Source organism: Ambystoma mexicanum, chromosome 8, assembly GCF_040938575.1.
Source record: "Ambystoma mexicanum isolate Mex_15411 chromosome 8, UKY_AmexF1_1, whole genome shotgun sequence".
Lineage (NCBI taxonomy): Eukaryota > Metazoa > Chordata > Amphibia > Caudata > Ambystomatidae > Ambystoma > Ambystoma mexicanum.
In genome coordinates this window covers 172,062,912-172,083,565 of record NC_090929.1, presented here as the reverse complement: position 1 = coordinate 172,083,565, position 20,654 = coordinate 172,062,912, and the positions used below count along the sequence as shown (strand labels likewise).

The following is a 20,654-nucleotide window of genomic DNA, read 5'->3' as shown; positions in this document are numbered from 1 at the left end:
GTGAAAAAGAACCCTTTTGAATACTGAACCAATAGAAAACAAGTTAATTCTTATATTAACAACCAAGCTGATTTAAAAGGGCACAGATGGCAACATAACAATCTGATTGCCATCTCAGAAGCATATGATTGTGACATTGTGGTGCATAAAAAGAGCCAGCAAAGAAAAGGTGCAATATCTATGCTAGAAAAGATAAACACTCATTGCCGAAGCCAAAAGCAGACCGTCCAGCTAATAGCGGTTTTGCAATCCCGCAAAATGCCGCGAAAACTGCTGTTTTTAAAAAAGTGCAAAAACTGCTGGTTTTGCAAAAACACCATTGAAAATTGCAGTTTTTGCAAAAAAGACCATTAAAAAAAGACTGTTTTTACAAAAAAACGACTATTAGAAAAATAAAAACAATCGGGGCAGGGTTCTCCCAAAAAAATGTGACGCAAGAAATGGAATGCGCAAAAACATCTCATCACTTGCCCCGTACGAAGAGCAGCACAATCCACTATGGCACCTGAATAGGCACATCTTATATGCACCCATTCAGATGGCCTACTTCACCCCTCTATGCAAATCAAGGTCTGTTTCTGCACATTTAAAAGCGCATCCCAAATTTACAAACAAGACGCTTTTAAATGCGCAGAAATTGTGGGGAAACCTATGCACCTGGTTCGAATAGGCACACTGTGGGTGCCACTGCATGATAGGGTCTTCCTGACCCGGTCATACTTTTTTTTGTGACAGCAGAGTTATTAATCGCTGTTACCTAACTTGCGTTTCTGTTCATCAAATAGGGTAGAAATGAGTTTTTTTGGGGTCACATTTTAGAGGGGCAGGCCCGTTAAAGGCCGTCACAGAGAAAGGTGCTGGGAGCCTGTAGAACATTGTTGGGAGAGGGCTTCCGACACAAAAGGCGGCTGGCCAGCGTCCAGCACATCATTTGTGCCACAGCACAGCCCAAGAACAAGGTGATCTGCTCATTTCCAAAAATTGGGTTATCTAAAAATAGCATATCCTCTGCACTTTTTTTAGATGCCCCATTTTTTGAGGATCTGAGCCTAAATCTACATTTAAAAAAAAATTAAAAATGGTCACAAATATGAGAGGAACAGGCGAGAGAGGGGGATGATGGGTGAGAGGTGGAGTGGCAGACAAGAAAGCAGAGGGAGAACAGTGGGTCAGAGGGGCAAGTAGTGGGCAAGAGAGCAGAGAGGAAGCAATGGGGCAGCGGGACAGAAATCAGAGAGGGAGTGGAGGTACAAAAACTAGAGGTGAGCGTGGGCTCAGCAGGAGCTGTGGGCCAAAAAGCAGAGAGGGAGCGGTTGGCAGGAAAGAGGCAGTGAGCTGCCAATTGGGAGAAAGGATGAGGGAAGAGTGCGATAGAATGAGAGAAAGAATACAAGATTCAGAAGTAGCAGGAAAGAATAAAGCACTGTAAACTGTGGGAGGAATTGGGGAGTGTAAGTTGGGAGTATGATTTGGAGTGTGGCAGGGACTGGGGAGTGCAAAAAGTGTGACAGGGCACATGAGTGTGTATGACAGAGTGATAGGTTCGGGAACGCAAGTTGTGATGGGGAATTGGTGAGACATGTGAGGTGTGTTGGTGAGAGACATGTGTGGGTGGTTGGGATTTGGAGAACTTATAATGATCAATACTGTCAATAATATTAAATAGGCAGGCACATTAAACCCGAAATATAGCCAAAACAAACACTGTTCTGCCAAGCCAGAGATATTTGGGACTCTTCCTTTTAAATTGATACAAAGGGTAGAAAATTGACACCCTGGCTCTCTTGTAGCCTTGAACACTGCCTCTTTCTTGCAATGTTCCAATCTTAGACCCTCCAGTCAATCAAATATATGCCGCAAAATGCCGTAATAAATAAAGATTTGTGCTGCAAAATTTGCCATTTGATGCTGCAAAATTTGCCATTTCATGCTGCAATATCCTGGAGGGTCTGCAAAAGAGAAATATACCAAAGCAATTAAGAAAGAACCATAATTGCCAAAGCCAAAAGAAGACAGTTGCTGGTTTCAAGTTGATAAATACGAATGCCCTTATGAAAAGGAGGTCCTAAGAGAAAAAAAGACTTAAACCCGATGGTACACATTTCTGGTGCTGGACTGCCCTGGTGGGTAGAACAAAGACTGACATGCAAATGGATATTTCTCCTCTGTGAAGGGTGCAGTGAGCTAAAATCTGGTTGTAGACCCACCTGAGTGGAAGAAATTCCATAGAACAGGGTGTTTAACCTTTGTTCGTTCTCAGTAGAGGGGCTCCCACACTCCGTTGTAACCATGTACAATTAAGTGTGAGGGACAGAATACTTTCGTTAGAGTGTTTCCTTTAGTTTATCTTAAGTTGGGAAATCCTCATTAGGGTAGGGATAGTGAGGCGTTTATCCAACCTTTTGAGTTAATAAAATGGCATCTTTTGAAAAACCTTCACCAATTTTCACGCCTCGCATTTCAGACCACTCACACGATATCCAAATAAAACAGGGACAGCAATGGACATCAGGTGATCTCCAGTTCTCTCTCGTCTTGGTACAGGCTTGCCACAGAGTTTCACTTCAATAAGACGCCACAAACAAATGATACATTGCACAAATCTAGGTGGGATATGATTGGGTGAGTAGTATGGTACAGTATATATTCTATATGGGGTTAGTACTCTAATTGGCCTGTGATATCAGGTGGGACCCTCCTGGGACATCCTACAAAAACAATACATGGGGCACGTGTCATCAGGGCGCGTTATGGGTGGTGGCTGCAACACTGTTAAGGTGAGCGTGAAAGGTGGACAGTGATTGGTCAGGGATAGCCTTCTCAGGCTTGGCAGGCTGGACTCTTACCAGCACATGAGCTACAATTGAAGATGAGATAACCGCCCAAGGTGCTGCATGTTCCACTAAAGTTGCCATTCCCTGATTCCCTAGGCCTCGAGCCAGGGCATTTAGCTTTCAACTTTATACTGTATTGTATCTTTTGTCCCAAAGAGATGGATGAGAATGAAGGTCTCTGTCTGCCCATGTCTGGCTCTAATGAATAGGCATTTCCTGGCAGCTGCAAGTCACGTGTGTTGGGACCGCATTTCAAATTATTCTGTTCTATAATTTATATGGATTGTAGCCCTTTTTGCTATGGGTGTCATTACCTCTTTGTTTGGCCTCTAGAAACTTGTTCGAGCTATTTTCCTCTCAGTGTCCGGTGTTAGCTGGTGGGATCCTGACCTTCCTGCAACATTTATTTCTTTTTCTGCTTCAGGTAGAGTTGTGTCCGTCATCTGGGATCTGCTTATTGTCTGTACTTTTCCAATGCTGGTTCAAACCTGTCTTTCCCCATTAACCTTGGCAAACTGTGCACTTGCAATCTGTGCTGTTCAGGCTTAGCTCTTTTTGCTGGCTCAGCAAGACAGGGTCTCTGCTGTCTTTTGCCTTCTCGATGTCTCCCATTCACCTAACGTGATTGCGCCCTCCATCTTGATTTACATGGCCACTCATTTTTGTTGCTTTCCACATTAAGCAAGATTTTATATGTGCTCTCGTGCGACTTTCGTTTCAGCATAGAAAAGAGAGTATATGTTTTCTACCCTAGTGGATGCAAGCATATTCTTTGCGTCTAAGTGCAATCTGACTTAGTGTTCGCCTTTCTTCATGTTTGGATGTATATGAGCTTCGTATCTAATGTGCCACCGCGTGTCGGCCTCCGCCATGACATCATTTGTCTCTTTCATGATTCCAGCTCACCCATGCATTACATCCTCTGCAGATTTATTGCTTCGTGGATGTCATCTGGGTAGAGTCTGTAAGGTTGCTTTAGGGAGTAACGTCTCTGGCATCGGCGATACAATGGTGATGCGGGGGTAGACGCTATGAGCGAGGTACTCCCGTTTATGTATATACCTTCAAAACGGGGGAGGGCCAACGCACTGATGGACACGTTCATTTGCCTCTCTTCAGTCTGCATAACTAGCTCTAGAATGTTGACACTCCAGTTATTTTGCGCACAGTTATTTTCCTCATTGCCAACCTATATAGCTTTACCCCCTCCTCTGTGTCCCTCTGTATCCTACCACCTACTGTATATCTGTTCTGTTGTTACCTCGAAAAAGCACTCCGTTACGCATCTGTACTGTTGTATGCCTCTGTAAAGTGCTCCGTTATGCATCTGTACTGTTGTATGCCTTTGTAAATCGCTCTGTTACACATCTGTACTGTTGTATACCAAAGTAAAGCGCTCTGTTACTTCTCAAAGCTAGGTCAGCACTCAATATATACAATAATAATAAAAGATTAGGGTTGTAGGGCAGAAAAAAAGAAACATTTACATACGTAGGTATCAAAATTATATAAAAGACAGACATGGCTAGCAAGCAACTCAGAGCTTGTGAGAGAGAGAGAGAGAGAGAGAGAGAGATATTCATATATGTGCAGACCTCCAGAGTTCTTCATATGAAATTCATGCATACTTCCGAATTCTGCCCAGTCCTTACTGCCAGTCATTAAACAGTCGATCAAATGCATACTATTCATTTGGTAAATAGCAACATCTCTTCTTTACAATGCAACGAAGATAGCCTTTAACAGCTGAACTACGACCTGGGCAAAATCCAACAGTGCCATTAAATTCTTATCTCATGGTGACCCTGCACTGGACCCACATAAATACAGTCCAGGTTCATTGTGTAGAGAAATGCTGGTTGGCAGCATACAAGGGAGATGGGGGCAGGGCACAAGGCTTTTGTTTTCTTGTTTTGGGAAGTTAGGGAGATTGTTTGAGGTTGTGCCTAGTCCCCTCGTGCCTAGTCTCTCCACCCTCTACCGTGCTGATACATGGGAACCGCACAGGGGGCAATGAAGGGACGAGTGGGAGCATACACAACACTAAATCAAACATGAATAGCTATACAGCTGGAGGTATAGTCCACCCTGGGCTACTGGCTGACACTATGGGCAACTCATGCTTTGCTCTTGTTGCCCATCATTTGTCACCCGGAGCCCCTTGGTGGAATATATCCTCTAGTTGACACCTACTTTTCTATCAATAGCAGCCGGTAGGTTACAGCTTGTTTGCCCTACTTCCGTGTGCAGGAGCCTCTCTGTTCCTGTCTGAAGCTGAGAAAGTGGGGTTAATAAGCAGAGCAACACTTTGCATTGGACCTCCGCATAGGGGAAACATGCATGGTGCATCTTGGATCAGTTCAGTGGGTCTTAGCAGTAGCAAGAGGTCACATATTGAGGACTAACTAAAACACCAGGTAAAACCCTGAACAAATAATGAACAATAAGTGTTTTTTTGACAATCAAATAAACTCATTCTGATGGGGATGGATGCAAGGAAAAAAAAAGCAGTTCCCCTGCCTCCACATATTGCGCTTCCTGGTGACACCAGAGATCCCACTCAGGGATTAGTTGCCACTGGGGACAGGTGTGTAATTAGGGCTTTTCCTCTTTTTAAATTAAAATGGGCCCCACACCTTTGGGTGTTCCATTGTTACTTTGCCAAAGAAAGATGAATAGCTTTTTTTAAGTGGTCATTTAGGGTTTCAGGTCCACTGCTGGCTGCTTTTCTTTGTCCTACTGTGACAAGGACATTAGAACTGTCTAACTTATCCCCATCCCCCCCCCTGCTTTACAGGTCTGCCAGAGTGCCAATAAACCACGCAGGTGGCAACAGTGCGCGCACGAGAACCTTCCACATAACATAATCCACAGCCACGCGCCTCCTCCCTCCGTTGCTTTAGCTTAAGATTTTGCCACAGGGTGACGTGTAAAGGTGTGGCTGAAGTCATGCCCAAAGGAAGCAGCAGTCCTCACAAACTAACAGCTGTGCCACCTGAAGTGGGCACTTGCTGGCTAGGAGGCTGCAGTCCTCGCCAGAAGGTCCTCAATCTTTGGAGACACCACGTTGCATGCAGACTCCAGCTCTTTTGTGTGGGGCGGTGAATATGCTTGAAGATGAATGAAGCTCAAGGTAGCTCATTTCCTGCAAGCTCGATGATAAATATCAGGGGGGGTCACCCACTGGAAACACATTCTCTATTATGATGAATGCACCCCCAGCTGCCTCCCGCACCAGAAGACATTTACCTGGGTTTGCAATTAATTCATTCCTCCCATTCCTTATCATGATTGCATGAGCAGGCATGTGCTGTAGCGACCCCCAGCTGCACCATCTGAAACTGCTTGTGCCGAAAAAAAGGATGGGCCATTTTTCCGCTATCAGGTAATCATGTCCCCATACATAATACCGCCGGGAAAAGACATTGGCGGTCATTACAAGTTTGGAGGTAGCCATGGTGCTATTAGCGCCATGGCTGCCTCCAAACTCGTGTCCGGGTCCAGGTCCCTTGAATGGGGACTTACCGGGTCATTTCAACCTTGGAGGACCCGGTAATTCCTCATTCAAAATACCCATCCCCATTCCCATTCGAGCCCCCATAGGGCTCAATGGGAATGGGGAGGGAGCTCCCTGGTCCCTTAGCGGCTCTCGCTACGGACGGCTGGTTTTACCAGCTGGCCTTAGTGGGACCCGCTAAGGGACCTCGTAATGTGACAGTAAGGGGTTAACGTGACCGGCATCCTTACCGGCGCCGTTAACCCCTTACCGCCAGCCTCGTAATGAGGCCCATTGAGATTATATATATGGTGACTTTATGTATGGGGAAGGTTACTGGGATGTGCCCTGCCCCCCTTGTAAAATAAAAAAAGTAAATAAATAAATATTCAATGTAATAATGTCTCTGTAAAAAACGGCGACATTTTTGTCAGGAGCCATTTTTGCGGGGACATTATTACATGGAACCATTTTTCCACTGGCATTTTTCATTTGAAAACCTTAAACTACAACTGAAGAACGCATTTGTGTTTTTCCCCAAACATCATCTGTCAACCCTGGCTGGGGACTACATGCTTCCGATAGCCACAGAATGGGCACAATAGCAGGGATTATGCCCCATTTTCCTGTATCAGCAAACACCTGGTGCAGTCCGTTATGTGGGTGGCTGCCATTTTTGCCATGGTGGCCACCCCGGTAGTACCTAGCCTACCCACACATTCACTGCATGCTTGCCTTGAAAGGTATAGAAACCCGGGGGTCTGTGGGTCCCATGCCTTTTCACACATATGGGGGTGCGCCAACTTCTGAATTTCCTGGGGGTTGGTGGTATTGGTGCTCAGATTTAAGGGACGTGGAACTGCAAGGGTATTAACATTGTTACCTTGCAGTGCACAGATTGGTTTGATCGGTGGCGGGTGCCTGGTCTCTGGAGCACCCAGGTGCCGGGAGACCCTACACTGATGCATGCAGTGAATCCCTGATCCATGTTTACAAACCTACCAGAATCTGGGACAGGAGCGCGACCACACACACGCGTACTGGGTCTGTTTTCTCTGATCATAGTGAAAGCAATAGAATGGGGTCAATAACATGGAGAGGGGCTCCTGTCCCTGCAAGGGGAACGTGGATTTCACTTCAAGTCTCCATAAGGGCCCCATATATGCTGTCCACTCTCCCACCATCAGTGTCCGCAAGCGAGAAGACCCTCAAGGATGGGGAAAACTCAAATCCAAATGAGCCACTTATTCTTAGAATCTTCAGACTGGCTGGAATGTCACGTGTAATGGTGCAGCCAATCTGCTACTGAAGTAGATATCTGTGCTCCCGACAGGGCAGAGACATATGACCATGGCGGGACATTACAGTATACTTAGGCTGTTTTTATATTATTGGGGTGATATATTTCCTATTGGGGCATGGGGGTGATATATTTCCCATTACTTCTCTTAAATTAATTGTTTTCTCAGCTCGGGGTGCCAAGGGTCTGAGGATATCGCATACATGCAGAGTGACTGAGAGCAAATTTGATTTGACCCACACTGGGTGCCGGACTCATGCCTGGACGAAGCTACGCTCTTCTGATGAACCCAAACCAAAGGGCCTCATTATAAGTTTGCTGGTCTGGGAACTATGGTACCGGTAAGCTTGCCGGTACCGTGGATCCTGGACCGGCAAACTACGAGTTGTGCTCTCACATATAAAATTCTACCCGCCTGGTCGGACCTGGCGGGCAGAAAGGCACCCGCGAGCACAGCATATCGAATGCACCGGCACTGTGCATCCGACATTTCCATTCGGCCCTATAAGGCCGAATGGGAATGGGGAGCATCTTTTTTCTGGCGTCCGCAAATGGGCAATTACTGTGTCCGGCTGGGCCGTAATTACCCGGTAATTGCTCATTCATGGACGCCGGAAAAAAAATGCACCGGCGGGAGCCGTGCCTGTATTCATGCCTGTAAAGTAGAAGCAATGGGCCTCATTATGACATCGGCAGCCGCCCATGCCATAATGAGGCCCACTGCTTCATCTTTGCTTGAAGTGGGCATCAAAGTGGGATAACCTGAACCGCGCCTTGATTTTCGGCCAAAAGCACTTTGCATTAAGGGGCATGCAGGCATCCCAGAATGCAGGGGTGTTCTGGTAACCAAAAGAGGCCGTGGGTGCGGAGCCGTACCGGGAAATTCCCAGAGTTCCCTAGAGGGCAGTGCCCCTCTGCCAGCATGCAGAGCTCTTCAGTTTACAAAGCCAGGACTGGCAGAAGCTGGATACATGAGCCAAGCGTAAGCTACTGACCTCCTGTTTCCAATGTGTAATTGCTAGTTTTGGTACACATTGGGCCTCATTCCGAGTATGGCGGTAAGGGATAGCGGCCACCGGTAACGAGACCGGTGGCGGTAATCCCTTACCGCCATACTCCGAGTTCCCTTTGCGCCCTCACCCTTAACGCCTGCTTTGAGCAGGTGTTAAAGTCGAGGGCGCAAAGGGGCCTCCAAGCCAATAACGGTGACCGTAATGAACGGTCACCGTTATTTGCATCTTCCCCATTCCCATTGAGCCCTATGGGGGCTCATTTGGGAATGGGGAAGAGCCTTGGTGAATGGGGAATTACCGCCCCGCCAACCTTGGAATGGGGCGGTGATTCCGCCATCCACCAAGGCGCTGCCGGTCAGGGTACGGCGTCAACCAAGGCGTTAATAGCGCCATTGGTTAGCGCCGTACTCGGAATGAGGCCCATTATGTTCATGCGCTGTCCGGAGGGGCATGGCGGAGATGGGGGTTCATGGATAGAGAGGGCAGTGTTTGGGAACATGGCCTTACACAGGCTCCAAGACTTCCCTGGAAGAGGCTCTGCGTTCCCTCTCTTGGCTCCACCTGGAGAATCAACACCACGAGTAAACACAGGCCCCACCCGCTCCCGGTTTCGGGGAAGCGCGCCGAGACCTCTGCAGGGAAAAGCCGAGCATTGCGATTCTTGCGAAAAGCCGCCAGTCCACTTAAAAATTAAAGGGCCCGCGTCAATGCTAATGACGTTATGGAGGCGCCGTGCAGGACCTCCTAGGAGGCTGCAGGGTCTGTGCACACACAGCAGTGTACGTCGGAACCCCGGTATGTCGATAATTGCGCCCACGAGTGGCGAGACCTTCACAGGGGAAGCAGAGCTTACAACAGGCTAACACACGCACATAGTGGCAGAGCGTGTTGGGGCAATCCCACCTCTCACCTTGGTGTCTAGGCACTAGATTTCATGTTGGTTAGGGGGTCTGCAACCTTTGGCTCTCCAGCTGTTTTGGACTACAACTCCCATCAGCCGTATCCAGCATAGTGCATGGTGTGGGATGACGGGAGTTGTAGTGCCAAACATCTGAGAGAGCTGCAGGTTGCAGACTCCTCTTCTAAATTGACATAAAAGCCTCTTGGTTCCCCTAATGCATACTTTTCAAAGAGTGCCCACACGCCACTTGAATCTTTCGCCCAGTTTGAACTATGAATGCAGCATTGGCAGCTGTGCTCAGGCCCTGTACCCGGTCTTTTTACTGCCGACCTTTGTACATGCGTCAAAAATGCAGATTGCTAATGATAGTTTCCACACCCCACGCCCCACAACATGCATCAGTGTCCGCTGGAACCACAAAGCTGCCACCGCGGGGAGAGGGATTTAGAGATGGTAGGTGGGTGGGGTCGGGGGAGGGGAGTTTAGGGGGCTGGAGGGTGTGGGGGGGGCAGGGGCTGGGGGCCTACAATTCTGCTCTGACAAATGCTTTATGTGACACGAATGGCGCTAATCCACAGAAACGATATGTGCCAAATAACCCCTGTGCATTTTATGTGACCCAGCCATTAGTCCTTTCTTTTTGATTTCTTGCACAGCGCAACCAGGCACGATTTATGATAAATCAAATCACGTTCACAAAAGAGGTATATACATTTATCAGACACCATTATAATGAAGGCAAAATAGATCACCATTTATTAGACTCCAAAGGAAACCCACTGTTGAAATATAATGTATAAACAGATTATATGGAGGGCAGCTCTGGTGAGGGACTGAGAGGAGATGTTTTGGGAATCCCCGGCAAATAGATGACATGGCAATCGCAATGAAGAGGTGCGCTTGCTGCAATTGCTGGTGTAGAGCGGCAATAGGAAGGGATCCATCATAGAGGCCTGTGGGGCACCCATCAGGTGGTGGGGGAGGAACCAGGGTTCCAGGAAATGGAAAAGGAGCGTGCAGCAAGGTAAGGAGACACCCAACCCCCCAAGCGAGGACAGTGCCCTGGGAGCCAGGATGTTTAAGAGTCTGAAGGAGGAAGGGGCAGTCACTGTGTCTAGTTCGATACGTAGATAAGCAGTGTCTCAGTGCCGTGTTGGCTGCGCCAATCAGATTGGAGCGGGCAACTGGTCCTTTGTCTTAAGGCTGAGAGGGAAGACTACAAACCTGAGAACTTTGGAATATTGAGGAAGTTGAGAAATGGGCGAATAGTTGGTTGTGTGGTTTTGGTCAGAGGCGGGTAGCTTAAAAATGGGTACGACGTTGGTTGACCTCGATCTTGGTGATGGAGAATACCAGACGGTAGTTAAACGTTGATAAGTGCGAGGAGATCAAGGTTGCCTGCTTATGGGCTGTCGGTGGTAAGAAGGGTTCAGCTGGTACACGGGTGGGGGGGTAGGAAGAGTGAGAAGGATCACAGCTAACTCAACCAAGGAGGTTGGCTGAAAGTCAATTAGTAAGGAAAGGGCGAGACTGGTGGAGGTGGAGTGAAGGGAGGAGAAGCAGGACGAGAGAAGGGGTCCCATAGGTGGCCCTAAATTTGAGAGATTTTCAAGAAGTAGCCAACAAATCCAGCAGTGAGAAGAAGAAAGCGTGGAATCTAGGGGGGCAAGCGTGGACTAGCGTGGGGCATGGATCGCTTGCCAGGATTTGAGCTGACTGAGCTTAGTCCAGAGCAGTAGTGAAAGCGAAGAGTGAGTGATCCCTTGTAGTAGAGGATTGAGTTGTACGATTATCCTCAGCTGCGAGGTTCATGGTTGAGGTGATGGGCAAGAGGGTGGGAAGGAGCGAGTGGTGTAATGGTGGTCAAATGGAGGACTACAGAGATGCCGATTCCATGAAGCTGGCAAGAGGTGGAGAGGGAGGTTGAAGAGGGGTCCTGACTTATGTAGGGAGCTACAGACCCAGGTCTGAATTTTCATTTAGTGATTTTTAAAGGAGGTGGGAGGAAGAGTGGAGGCGGGACAGACTGCAAAACGTACGCGAGCATGGTCATAGTGTGCTGGCTCGACACAGAGGAAGACAAATTGAGGGAGGCGGAGAGGAAGAAGTGATCAAGAACGTTTCCATGACGGTGGTTTGTAGGTTATTGGGGTGAGGGGCAAGAGAGAATAATCGAGAAAGTGGAGTCGAGAGATTGTGGGCCGCAGGTGAAGGGTAGGATGGTAAGATGGAGGATATGCAGGAGTATGATGGTAGGAGAACAGCAGAAGACAATGAACATAGCTTCCTGTGTAGATACAGGCAGACACTGGGGGTGGTGGTGTTTACAATGTGCTTAAGAAGTACAGCAGCAGAGAGCAGGGGATGTGGCCCCTATATTCATCCTCCCATCTATGCAGAACACCACAGGCCCTGGCGTCCAATGTGGCACCAGAAACCCAGAAGCAGGTCTCCCTCACTGGCACAGATTCCACCAGGAGGATAGCGCAGGAGCAAGGCAAGCAAGACAACGCAGATCAACACAGGTTCGAATCCTGGTCCCGCGCCGAGCGACTGGTCTCTGGTATTAAGCGCGTTAGAAAAGATGAATTAAATGAAGGGAATGATGGGGCTTCCTGAGCTGTGAGAACAGTTCGTGGTTGTAGTGTAACCTCCAATCAGAGAGAAAGAGACCCATTAAGAACACACCTCTCTAAATTGGTGCAAGGGCTTTTAATGGGGTCAAGCATGATGTAAGTGTCCCTTTGGAAAAACAGGGGCTTCTCTTTTATTGGGTTATTCTTCCCCACACCTATCTCACAAAAGGCAGTAGTTATTCATCAACCAGATAAATCCACCAAAGCTTGGTGCCCCTTTTGATCCCATATAGGTGCAGCCACATCAGGCTGCCCAGTAAAGCTGATGACCTTCCCCCAGTGGCCAGTCTCGGACCTTGTGGGGAGCACAGAGGGACCTTCCAGGTTCTCAAATGGTCCCATGAATGACATACCAGTTAACCACTATTTAGATGGGTCATGGGGGGGGGGTGTTGCAAAGTGATACCCCGTTCTTGTATGTGTAATGTAACTATGATCCACTGTCCAGTAGATTTTCTACAAGGAAAATGAGCTATTGTTAAGCTGTCCAAATGGTAAATGCCATTGTGCTATTATCAATGTGCACCAGTCAATAAACATGTGCAGTAAAGTCAATGAAGTACACTTTGCGTGCTACATGATATGTTTCATCTCAGTTTACGGGAACCATTGATCTAATCCACTGCTTCCATACTGTACCATTTGTACCATAAATTACAGTCTTAGACTATAGGAATGTATGTATACCAATAGGAACACAGCGGAGCACCCCCGAGAGCAGAAGTGTAGGTGTAACGAATGGGAGACCCCCCTGCTGCTCCCCATTACCCCACCTTAATTATTACCCGTACTCACCCCCCACATATATTTGCGGCCAAATTGCGGAACAAATTAGATGGTTTTGGCTTTGACCAAATGTCCTGCGATGAAACCTCCCTATCCCGCATAGAGGGGAGGTCTGTCGCCGTACCTTGCGCCTCATAGCCGTCGTATTGTGGGGACACGTCTGCGTCGTCCTCATTGGAATTCATGCCGAGTGCGGTCTTGAGTTGAGATATGTTCATTCGAGCGGTTAGTTCCCCATTTCGGTCACCAATCTGCAAACAAAAGAATAGGGTTAAAGCAGCCTCAGCGGTGAGCGCGCCACAGATAGTGCTCCATCGAGCCATGGGTGAGGCTGGAAGGCTTGCCGGTGGGTACTCCGCTATATTAATTACCATCCTGCAGCGCTGGCGCCTATCCTGCCAACTTCAGATGAACGCAGCTCAGTGGCAAATCAGTACCATTTGCAGATTAATAGAAGAACTCTATACTCCCATGTGCCCTGTCCCAGTAACAGTGTACAATGAAGGAGAAGTGGGAGGGAGGGTAAGAGAAGGATGACAAGGGGCAGTGAAAAAAAGGGAATAGCCCGATTACGAGTTTGGCAATGCAGCAAAAAAAGGGTCAGTAATTCCGTTACTGCCACTTTTTGGGTGGTAATGCAATTACCGCCACTTGTGCCGCACTGTTGAAATCCGAGTTTGGAGGTAAAATGGAAGACTCACCTCCAGCAAAAAGGGAGGTGAATCCTCGATTTTACTTCCGAAAACGGCCAGATTTACTGCAGGGTATTACCGCTCGTGGTAAATCCACCAAAAATCCCTATGGAGTCTGAAAATGGGGATTTACACTGCCATACCACCACTCGAAATCCCATGGTAATGTCACGGGGTCGAGGTCTAGTAACAGTGATCGACTCTGATGGTAAATCAGCACATTTAGGGCATATTCTACTGCCAAACTCATAATGCGGCCTTAAGAGGAGCAACAGAATGAGAGGATGAGAGGATAAAGGGGAGCGAAAGATAGAGAAAATGAAAAAGGGTATGCGAGGACATGGGAAAGAGAGAGAGAGAGAGAAGACCAACGTGGAGTGGGAGAAAGAAAGAGCCTTAAAGGGAGCAAGAGTGATTTCATGAAGAGTAAGGAAGCACGAGAAGTACTAAACGGAATGAGGGGAAGGAGAAAAGGATAAAAGGAAACAAATGGTGGTAAACAACAAACCAAGGTGAGGGGGGAGAGAGAGCAAGGGGAAAAGAATCAAACCAAAGAGGAGAGATAGAAAGAGTCATGGGCAGAGGAGAGAAAGAAAGAGTTAAGGGTAGAGGAGAGAAAGAGACAAGGGCAGAGGAGAGAAAGAAAGAGTTACGGGCAGAGAAAGAAAGAATCAAGGGCAGGGGAAGAGTTGAAAGAGACTGAGGCAAAGACAAAGCAAAATAAGTGGAAATAGGAGGTTAGGATCGAGTACAACTGGCAAAGAAGGCAGAGGCAAACGGTGGGGAAACAGAAAAGTGGAGTTGAAATAGAGGTTAAAAGGGTAATGCAAAATGGAGGCGTTTGTAAATGCATTCTTAGATAAAAAAAAATTGTGTGGGTCAGGCCAATATAAAACAGCATTCTTGTCTTAATTAAAAACAACTTGAGCAAACGTTCAAGTAGTAATGTGGTCTGGATGGGGTTGACTTCTGCCTCTGGAACCTTGGTACCTGAAATCCCCTCCCTCCGCCTCAGCGTGGTATAGCTTAGTGACCCAGAGCAAGTCTCTACATCTCCCTGGGGCCTGACTTCAGTTATCGGAAACACCATTTAAAACCCCTTAGAAATAGGTTAAAGAGCATTGCTCAGTGCTAGATAAAATCAAGCTATTTAAAGGTACAGCACACGTGTGAATCCAGTGGCCGCTCATATTCAGGGTACCGACAGTGCTCCCCTGCTCCCTTCTAACACTCTTCTGGTTCTTAAACTCTTATTACATCACACAGGGACAAGAGTGCTTAGCCGAATGTCCCCCAGCTGGATTAATTCCTTCCCATCTGATTTATGCTCTAAAACCTCTGCACACCCTGGGCAGAGGAGAGAAATGGGCAAACAAATAGCGGGTTATCGATTTTAGTACTGAGAGGGGGCGGTCCCACACAGCAGCCAAGACTTGCAGAAATGACTTACAACATGCAAGTGTACTGTACACTATTCATTTCAAATGTTGGCATGAACGTGAGTATACGTGTCTGCTCCATTTGAGGCTGATCTAGGTTTCCGCAGGGCTTCTGTGTGGACTCTGGCTGACCTGGGCACCGGGCAATGATGGTATCAGCACTCGGTGTTGGGCTGAGTAATGGGCAAGGCTATTTTCTGGGCTGGTTGGGCTCCAGTCTGGGCTGAGCTCTGCATTGGACTTTGGCAGGGCTGTGGTCAAAATGGGGACTTCAGGCAGGGCTGGCCTAAGGCCTGGTGGAATCCGGCATGGGCTCCAGACTGAACTGAGCTCTGAGCAGAGCTTAGAGCCAGGCTAGGTTTTGTGGTGGGTTCTCAATAGGGCTGGAGTTGAAGTGTAAAGAAGCCTGGGTTGATGGCAGGCTGCGTTTCTGGAAAAGTGCGGCTTCTGGGTAGAACAGTGATTCAGACAGTTGGACTTCCGGGGTTGGGCTCCCACGGCTTGCTGATTAACTTTCTGCAGTGCTTGGCTTTGGCTAGGATAGCCTCAATTCTAAGATCGTATCAGGGTGAAGCTGGCAGGTTTAGCTCTGCGCTGGTTGGACTAAGGTGTGTGCAGTAGCACCTTTAGGTGTTCTTTAAGCGCAGAATAAGATTACCGTAATAAATTATCTTGGACCCAGATAACCGGACAGACTCAAAGAATATGGCAAAATACTACTTTATTATCAGTTCAATCAAGTAGGACAACCTGGCGAACAACAAATCGTAGCCCACACACTCTCCGTTACATTTAGATTAAACAAAGGGTTTATTCCACGATGTGCGTCAGCCATGACGTCATCCTGCGCGGCAAATAATAAAACCTGTCGGGTGGAGGGATTGGTTAGGGGAACATATCTACTTAAAGTTTCTTTAAGTGTTAGTAACATCATTGGCTGACCCTTTTCTGGCAGGCATGTCTTGAACTTCCCTCTAACGTCTTATAATACAGATTATAGCAACATAACAGCAGCGGATTGACCCCCGCAACATTGTTTGCTCACTATTGCAGAGACCCTCATGATTGGTTGGCATTCTCTCCCAACCTTGGACATTCGGCTCGTTAGCAGCACATAAGCAAAATGAAACCCAGGTGCAGAGAATGTCAGACTATTGCCCACTTTCCCAACTAGTCTACCATCTCTCATCAACCAAGCCTTCAGCCAATGCTTCTTATTTGTACTTGACCTTGCTGAATGTTCTCTTCCCTGGAACTTTAAGGGGAGTTAAGGTACATTGTTATCTTCACCTGGAGCTCATGAATAGGCCTTGATTTCTGGTCTTGCACCACGTGTGAAGAGACCACGATTTTGTCCATCTGGCCTTTTTATTTAGTGCTGTTTGATTCAATTATCCTGGGTGTCATGACTCTCTTCGGCCTCTGGAGACTTGGTTGCTCTGTCTCACATATGCGTTCTGCATCTTTAATTGTTCACTACTTGGCATTCACAAATGTTTGCTCCTTTACTTAACCTAAGAGAAATATGTCCTGCGTACATTGCGTTTGCCTCAATTACTCCCTTTGCACCCTGCAGTTGCTTCTTGCTGTGGCATCCTTGATCGCTAGTCAAAAGCTATCCTTTGTTGGTGTGCAAATCCATTTTCCAGTGTCTGTCAGTTCTGCAACTCTGGTCTCTCTCCTTCAAGCTTCTAGCTTTCTGTTATTCAGAACCCAAGTCCATCTTTTCAACATGACCGCTTTACCCATGCTATATTTTCTACTGCAGCAAGCTTCTATGTGACTCATCTATTCTGCGTATATACATTTACTGCTCATCTGGTTACTTATCTTCTGTGTATATATAATTTCTTCTCACTTGTATGTAGGCTTACTCTTGTTTATTTAGTTACATCTTCATTCTTTAAGTATTCTTATATCGTTTCTGTGCGTCATCGTGTCTTCTCCTTATGACATCACTTTGCATCTGTCAGATTTTCTTTACAGCTCTTCGATGTTCAGTCGTGTCTGAAAATCTCCTGCTACCCCTTCAGTTCCAGGTTGAATTCAGTACGGTTGTCTGAGTGTATAACGTCTTTCATACACTCGATGCAGTATTGGAATAATACCTTGTGTCATGGACAGTGGGCCTCATTACGTCTGTGGCGGTAAGGCAACAACAGCGCCGGTAGTGCTACCGGCGCTGTTCTTACCATGCCGCCACATTAAGAGTTCTGCTTGCGGGTGCCGCTCTGCACGTCTGGTCAGACCAGGCGTGCAGAGCGGCACCCGCGAGCAGAACAGGATGGTAGCAATGGTACCGTTATGAATGGTACTGCTGCTACCATCCTCCCCATTCCCATTGAGCCCTATGGAGACTCCAATGGGAATGGGGACGTACCGGCACCGGATTCCGCGCAAGGGAAATTACCAGGCACGCAAAGGTCAGAATGGCCCGGTTATTCCCCTTTCGCGGGACCGGGTGCCGGACCCGAGTTTCGGGGTAGCCATGCCCTTATCAAGGGCATGGCTACCCCCAAACTCGTAATTAGGTCCAGTGTCTTCTTGCTCTTCATCCAGTATGTCGGAGGTGAGGGCGTGGGTTCTATCAATTACGTACATGTCTGCTCCTCTACAAGTGGATGGAACTGGGCTCTGAAAAGGGTTCTGGCTGGGGTGGGAAGTATGCTTGGTATCAGGACTCTGGGCTGGGCAAATACCCTGAATAGATGGACTACAACCAAGACTGGTTGCTCACTGTGAAAGGATCCAGGGCGAACTGAACGTTGGGCTCTGTTTCATACATGTCTGGTATGTGAAATGTGCTTGGCTGCAGAGAGGCAGGGGGCTATGAGGATGGCATAGATTTTGCCATGGCATAGAATATGTGCTAGGGCAATATGATAACGGGCCTCTTTTCAGCATCCTAGGCAGACAGTGTTTATTTTATGCCTTCGTTTACCACATTCAAGACTAAAAGTACAGCAGACCACTCAGATCAGTAAAGCCATAAGACACAGAGTTCATTTAGCCCACCAACTACATTCAATTCTATTAGATCTATAGATCAATAGCCAGCGACTAACATTAATTTTGTAAATAATTTCATGGTGCGCGTGTTTATGAATTTATTATGCACCTGGAGTGGAATGTTCTGATTGGGTCAGCAGATCAGGCAAAAGGATTACCTATTAGAACCCAGTCTGATTAAGATTTACCTGCACTTCTTCTGTGCCCCTCAATGTTCGTGCCTGGCCGTCATGGAAAGGGAGAAGGGTCTATGTGTAGTCTCTTCTCCCTGTTCCCTGGTGGCCATTTTCTGGGTTTACTTTTTTAAAATTACTTTTTAATGGCCGCATGGAAAGAGAGAAGGGGTTACATGTAGTCCCTTAACCCTATTCCATGGTGGCCATCTTTTTGATTTACTTTTTTCTTCTTTTTTGAATGAACGCTATGGAAAGCGAGAAGGGGCTAGGTAGGTAGTCCCTTATCTCTGTTGCAGAGTGGCCATCTTTTTGATTTACTTTTTTCTTCTTTTTTGAATGAACGCTATGGAAAGCGAGAAGGGGCTAGGTAGGTAGTCCCTTATCTCTGTTGCAGAGTGGCCATCTTTTTGATTTACTTTTTTCTTCTTTTTTGGATGAACGCTATGGAAAGCGAGAAGGGGCTAGGTAGGTAGTCCCTTATCTCTGTTGCAGAGTGGCCATCTTTTTTTTTACCTTCTTCTCAGTTGTGAAAGCCAACGGCATTACACAATTTTTGAACAGATTCTTCTGCCCAACCAGCATAAGTGGGTGGACCAGGCACCTCCCTCCAGTCCTCACTGCCTGACTTAGTTTGGCTGGAGGAGCCCTGCCTTCTGCCCTGCTCTTCCCGCTTCCAACAGAAATGTGCAAATCTCAAGGTTCTATAAAGTGGAGAATGTTTGATCTTCGTGGCTAGATACCTGCACATTTTGGTTAGAAATAGCACTTTATGCATTAAAGTGGACACTTTAAACACAATACGACCCGAATAGAAAGCCAATGTAGCAAAATGTAGCAAAACATTGCCAAAGAATATATATAACATAAGGCAATACGGGGTGTGACTGGGGCCTCCCAAAAATAACCACACAGGAGACTCAGATGGTGTCCCAAGGGTGTTTATTATAGATTTTACAATAGTCTGGTCAAGGCCAACCAGGATCTTGTGGCAGTTTAGCACTATGGCCGAACCTCCCTCTCGCAACTACCCCAGCCTCTTCCTCCTCCTTAGCCCAGCTATCCTTAATGGGTGTTAATAATACTGACAGGTGACCTCTTCTGTCTGTGATGCTTCCTTTGGCTATTAGTGGTATCCCTGAAATATTGACAGACTTACTCCCTAGGGTGTTTCAGCTGTCCCTCTCCTAGCCGATGCTTAGTGTTCTAAGAGTATTCGGGATGGTGCCTTCTTCCACACGGGGTCACTTGCTCTCCGTGCACGCACAATTGCACCTGCCCCACTACTTTTATGGCATCCAAAGGTGTTCTCCTTCCCACCACGCTTCTATCCCTTGCACTCTTCCACTATGCCTTCCTATCACCACCCCTTGAAGTTACTTCTCTTCCGCCTCCTCGTGGCTACTACCTGTCTGCCACTACTGCCACCTTTCTGCTCTTACAACTAATCCTACTCCACTGCCCCTTCTCACCACTACTGCCTCTCTACTATCACTAGCACTCCCTGATACCACTTCTCCCTGTTTACTGCTTCTACCACTACCCTCTACTACTACAGCTAGTTCTCTCTACATTACTACTAATGCTACAACCACTACTTCTTACTATGGCAACTACCTCTCCCTCCCACTACTACTCTGCTACTCACAATACCACTATCTCCACTCCCAACTGCTATTACCTCATCTCTACTGTGTAAGGGTGTCCTAGATGGAAGCTGACACAAAGGTTGTATGATTGTGGTTGTAAACCTTGATTTGTGCTTTTGAAAACCTACCTGTCCCTATCTCTAATAGGGGTTTCCCTGCCTCAAAACTAATACTAAAGGGTCTGTCAGAATGTCCGTCACCTTAATCTCCACCGTCCTGTGTCACAGCAGACTTCTATCCCTCACACTCCAACTAAAAGATAAACTAACAGAAAGTTCCTTCTTCTGGAGAATGACTCCCTTCTGCTTCTTGAACAGTGTTCAAAGAAATGTTCTCTCACAACAGTAATGCCAGGGGGAATGACTTCGTTCACCTGGCTTGCGGGTTCCAGCCAGTCTTTATGCAATTTCATTCCCAGGAGAATGGCTCCCTTCTCCTGGTGCAGATCTGTACAGTTTCCAATAAAACCTGAGGGAATGATTCCCTTAAACTGGTGTTTCCAGCACAACTCTTAGTCCGGGACCGAGAGAATGCCTCCCGTTCCCTGGTATTACTTGATTCAGTTCAGAACAAGACCAGGGGGAATGACTCCCTTCCTCTGGCATCTTTATCACAACTCATAGTTCGGTACCAGGAGAATGACTCCCTTCGCCTGGAATTGCTTGGGGATAAATGTGATCCCTGTGCGGCCAAAGATTTCGTAAACCGATATTTGAATGTGAAAAT

The 20,654-nt window shown here is 47.2% G+C and overlaps 1 protein-coding gene across 5 annotated transcripts in view; it reads right to left on the bottom strand.

The window, feature by feature from the left end:
- Nucleotides 1–20,654, bottom strand: part of GPSM1 (G protein signaling modulator 1) — a 1,136,422-nt gene that overhangs the window by 528,783 nt on the left and 586,985 nt on the right. For all 5 annotated transcript variants that reach the window (XM_069609568.1, XM_069609567.1, XM_069609566.1 and 2 more), the window contains exon 9: nt 13,091–13,217. In XM_069609568.1, coding sequence (XP_069465669.1) covers nt 13,091–13,217 — 127 coding nt within the window. The remainder of the gene's footprint in view (nt 1–13,090; nt 13,218–20,654) is intronic.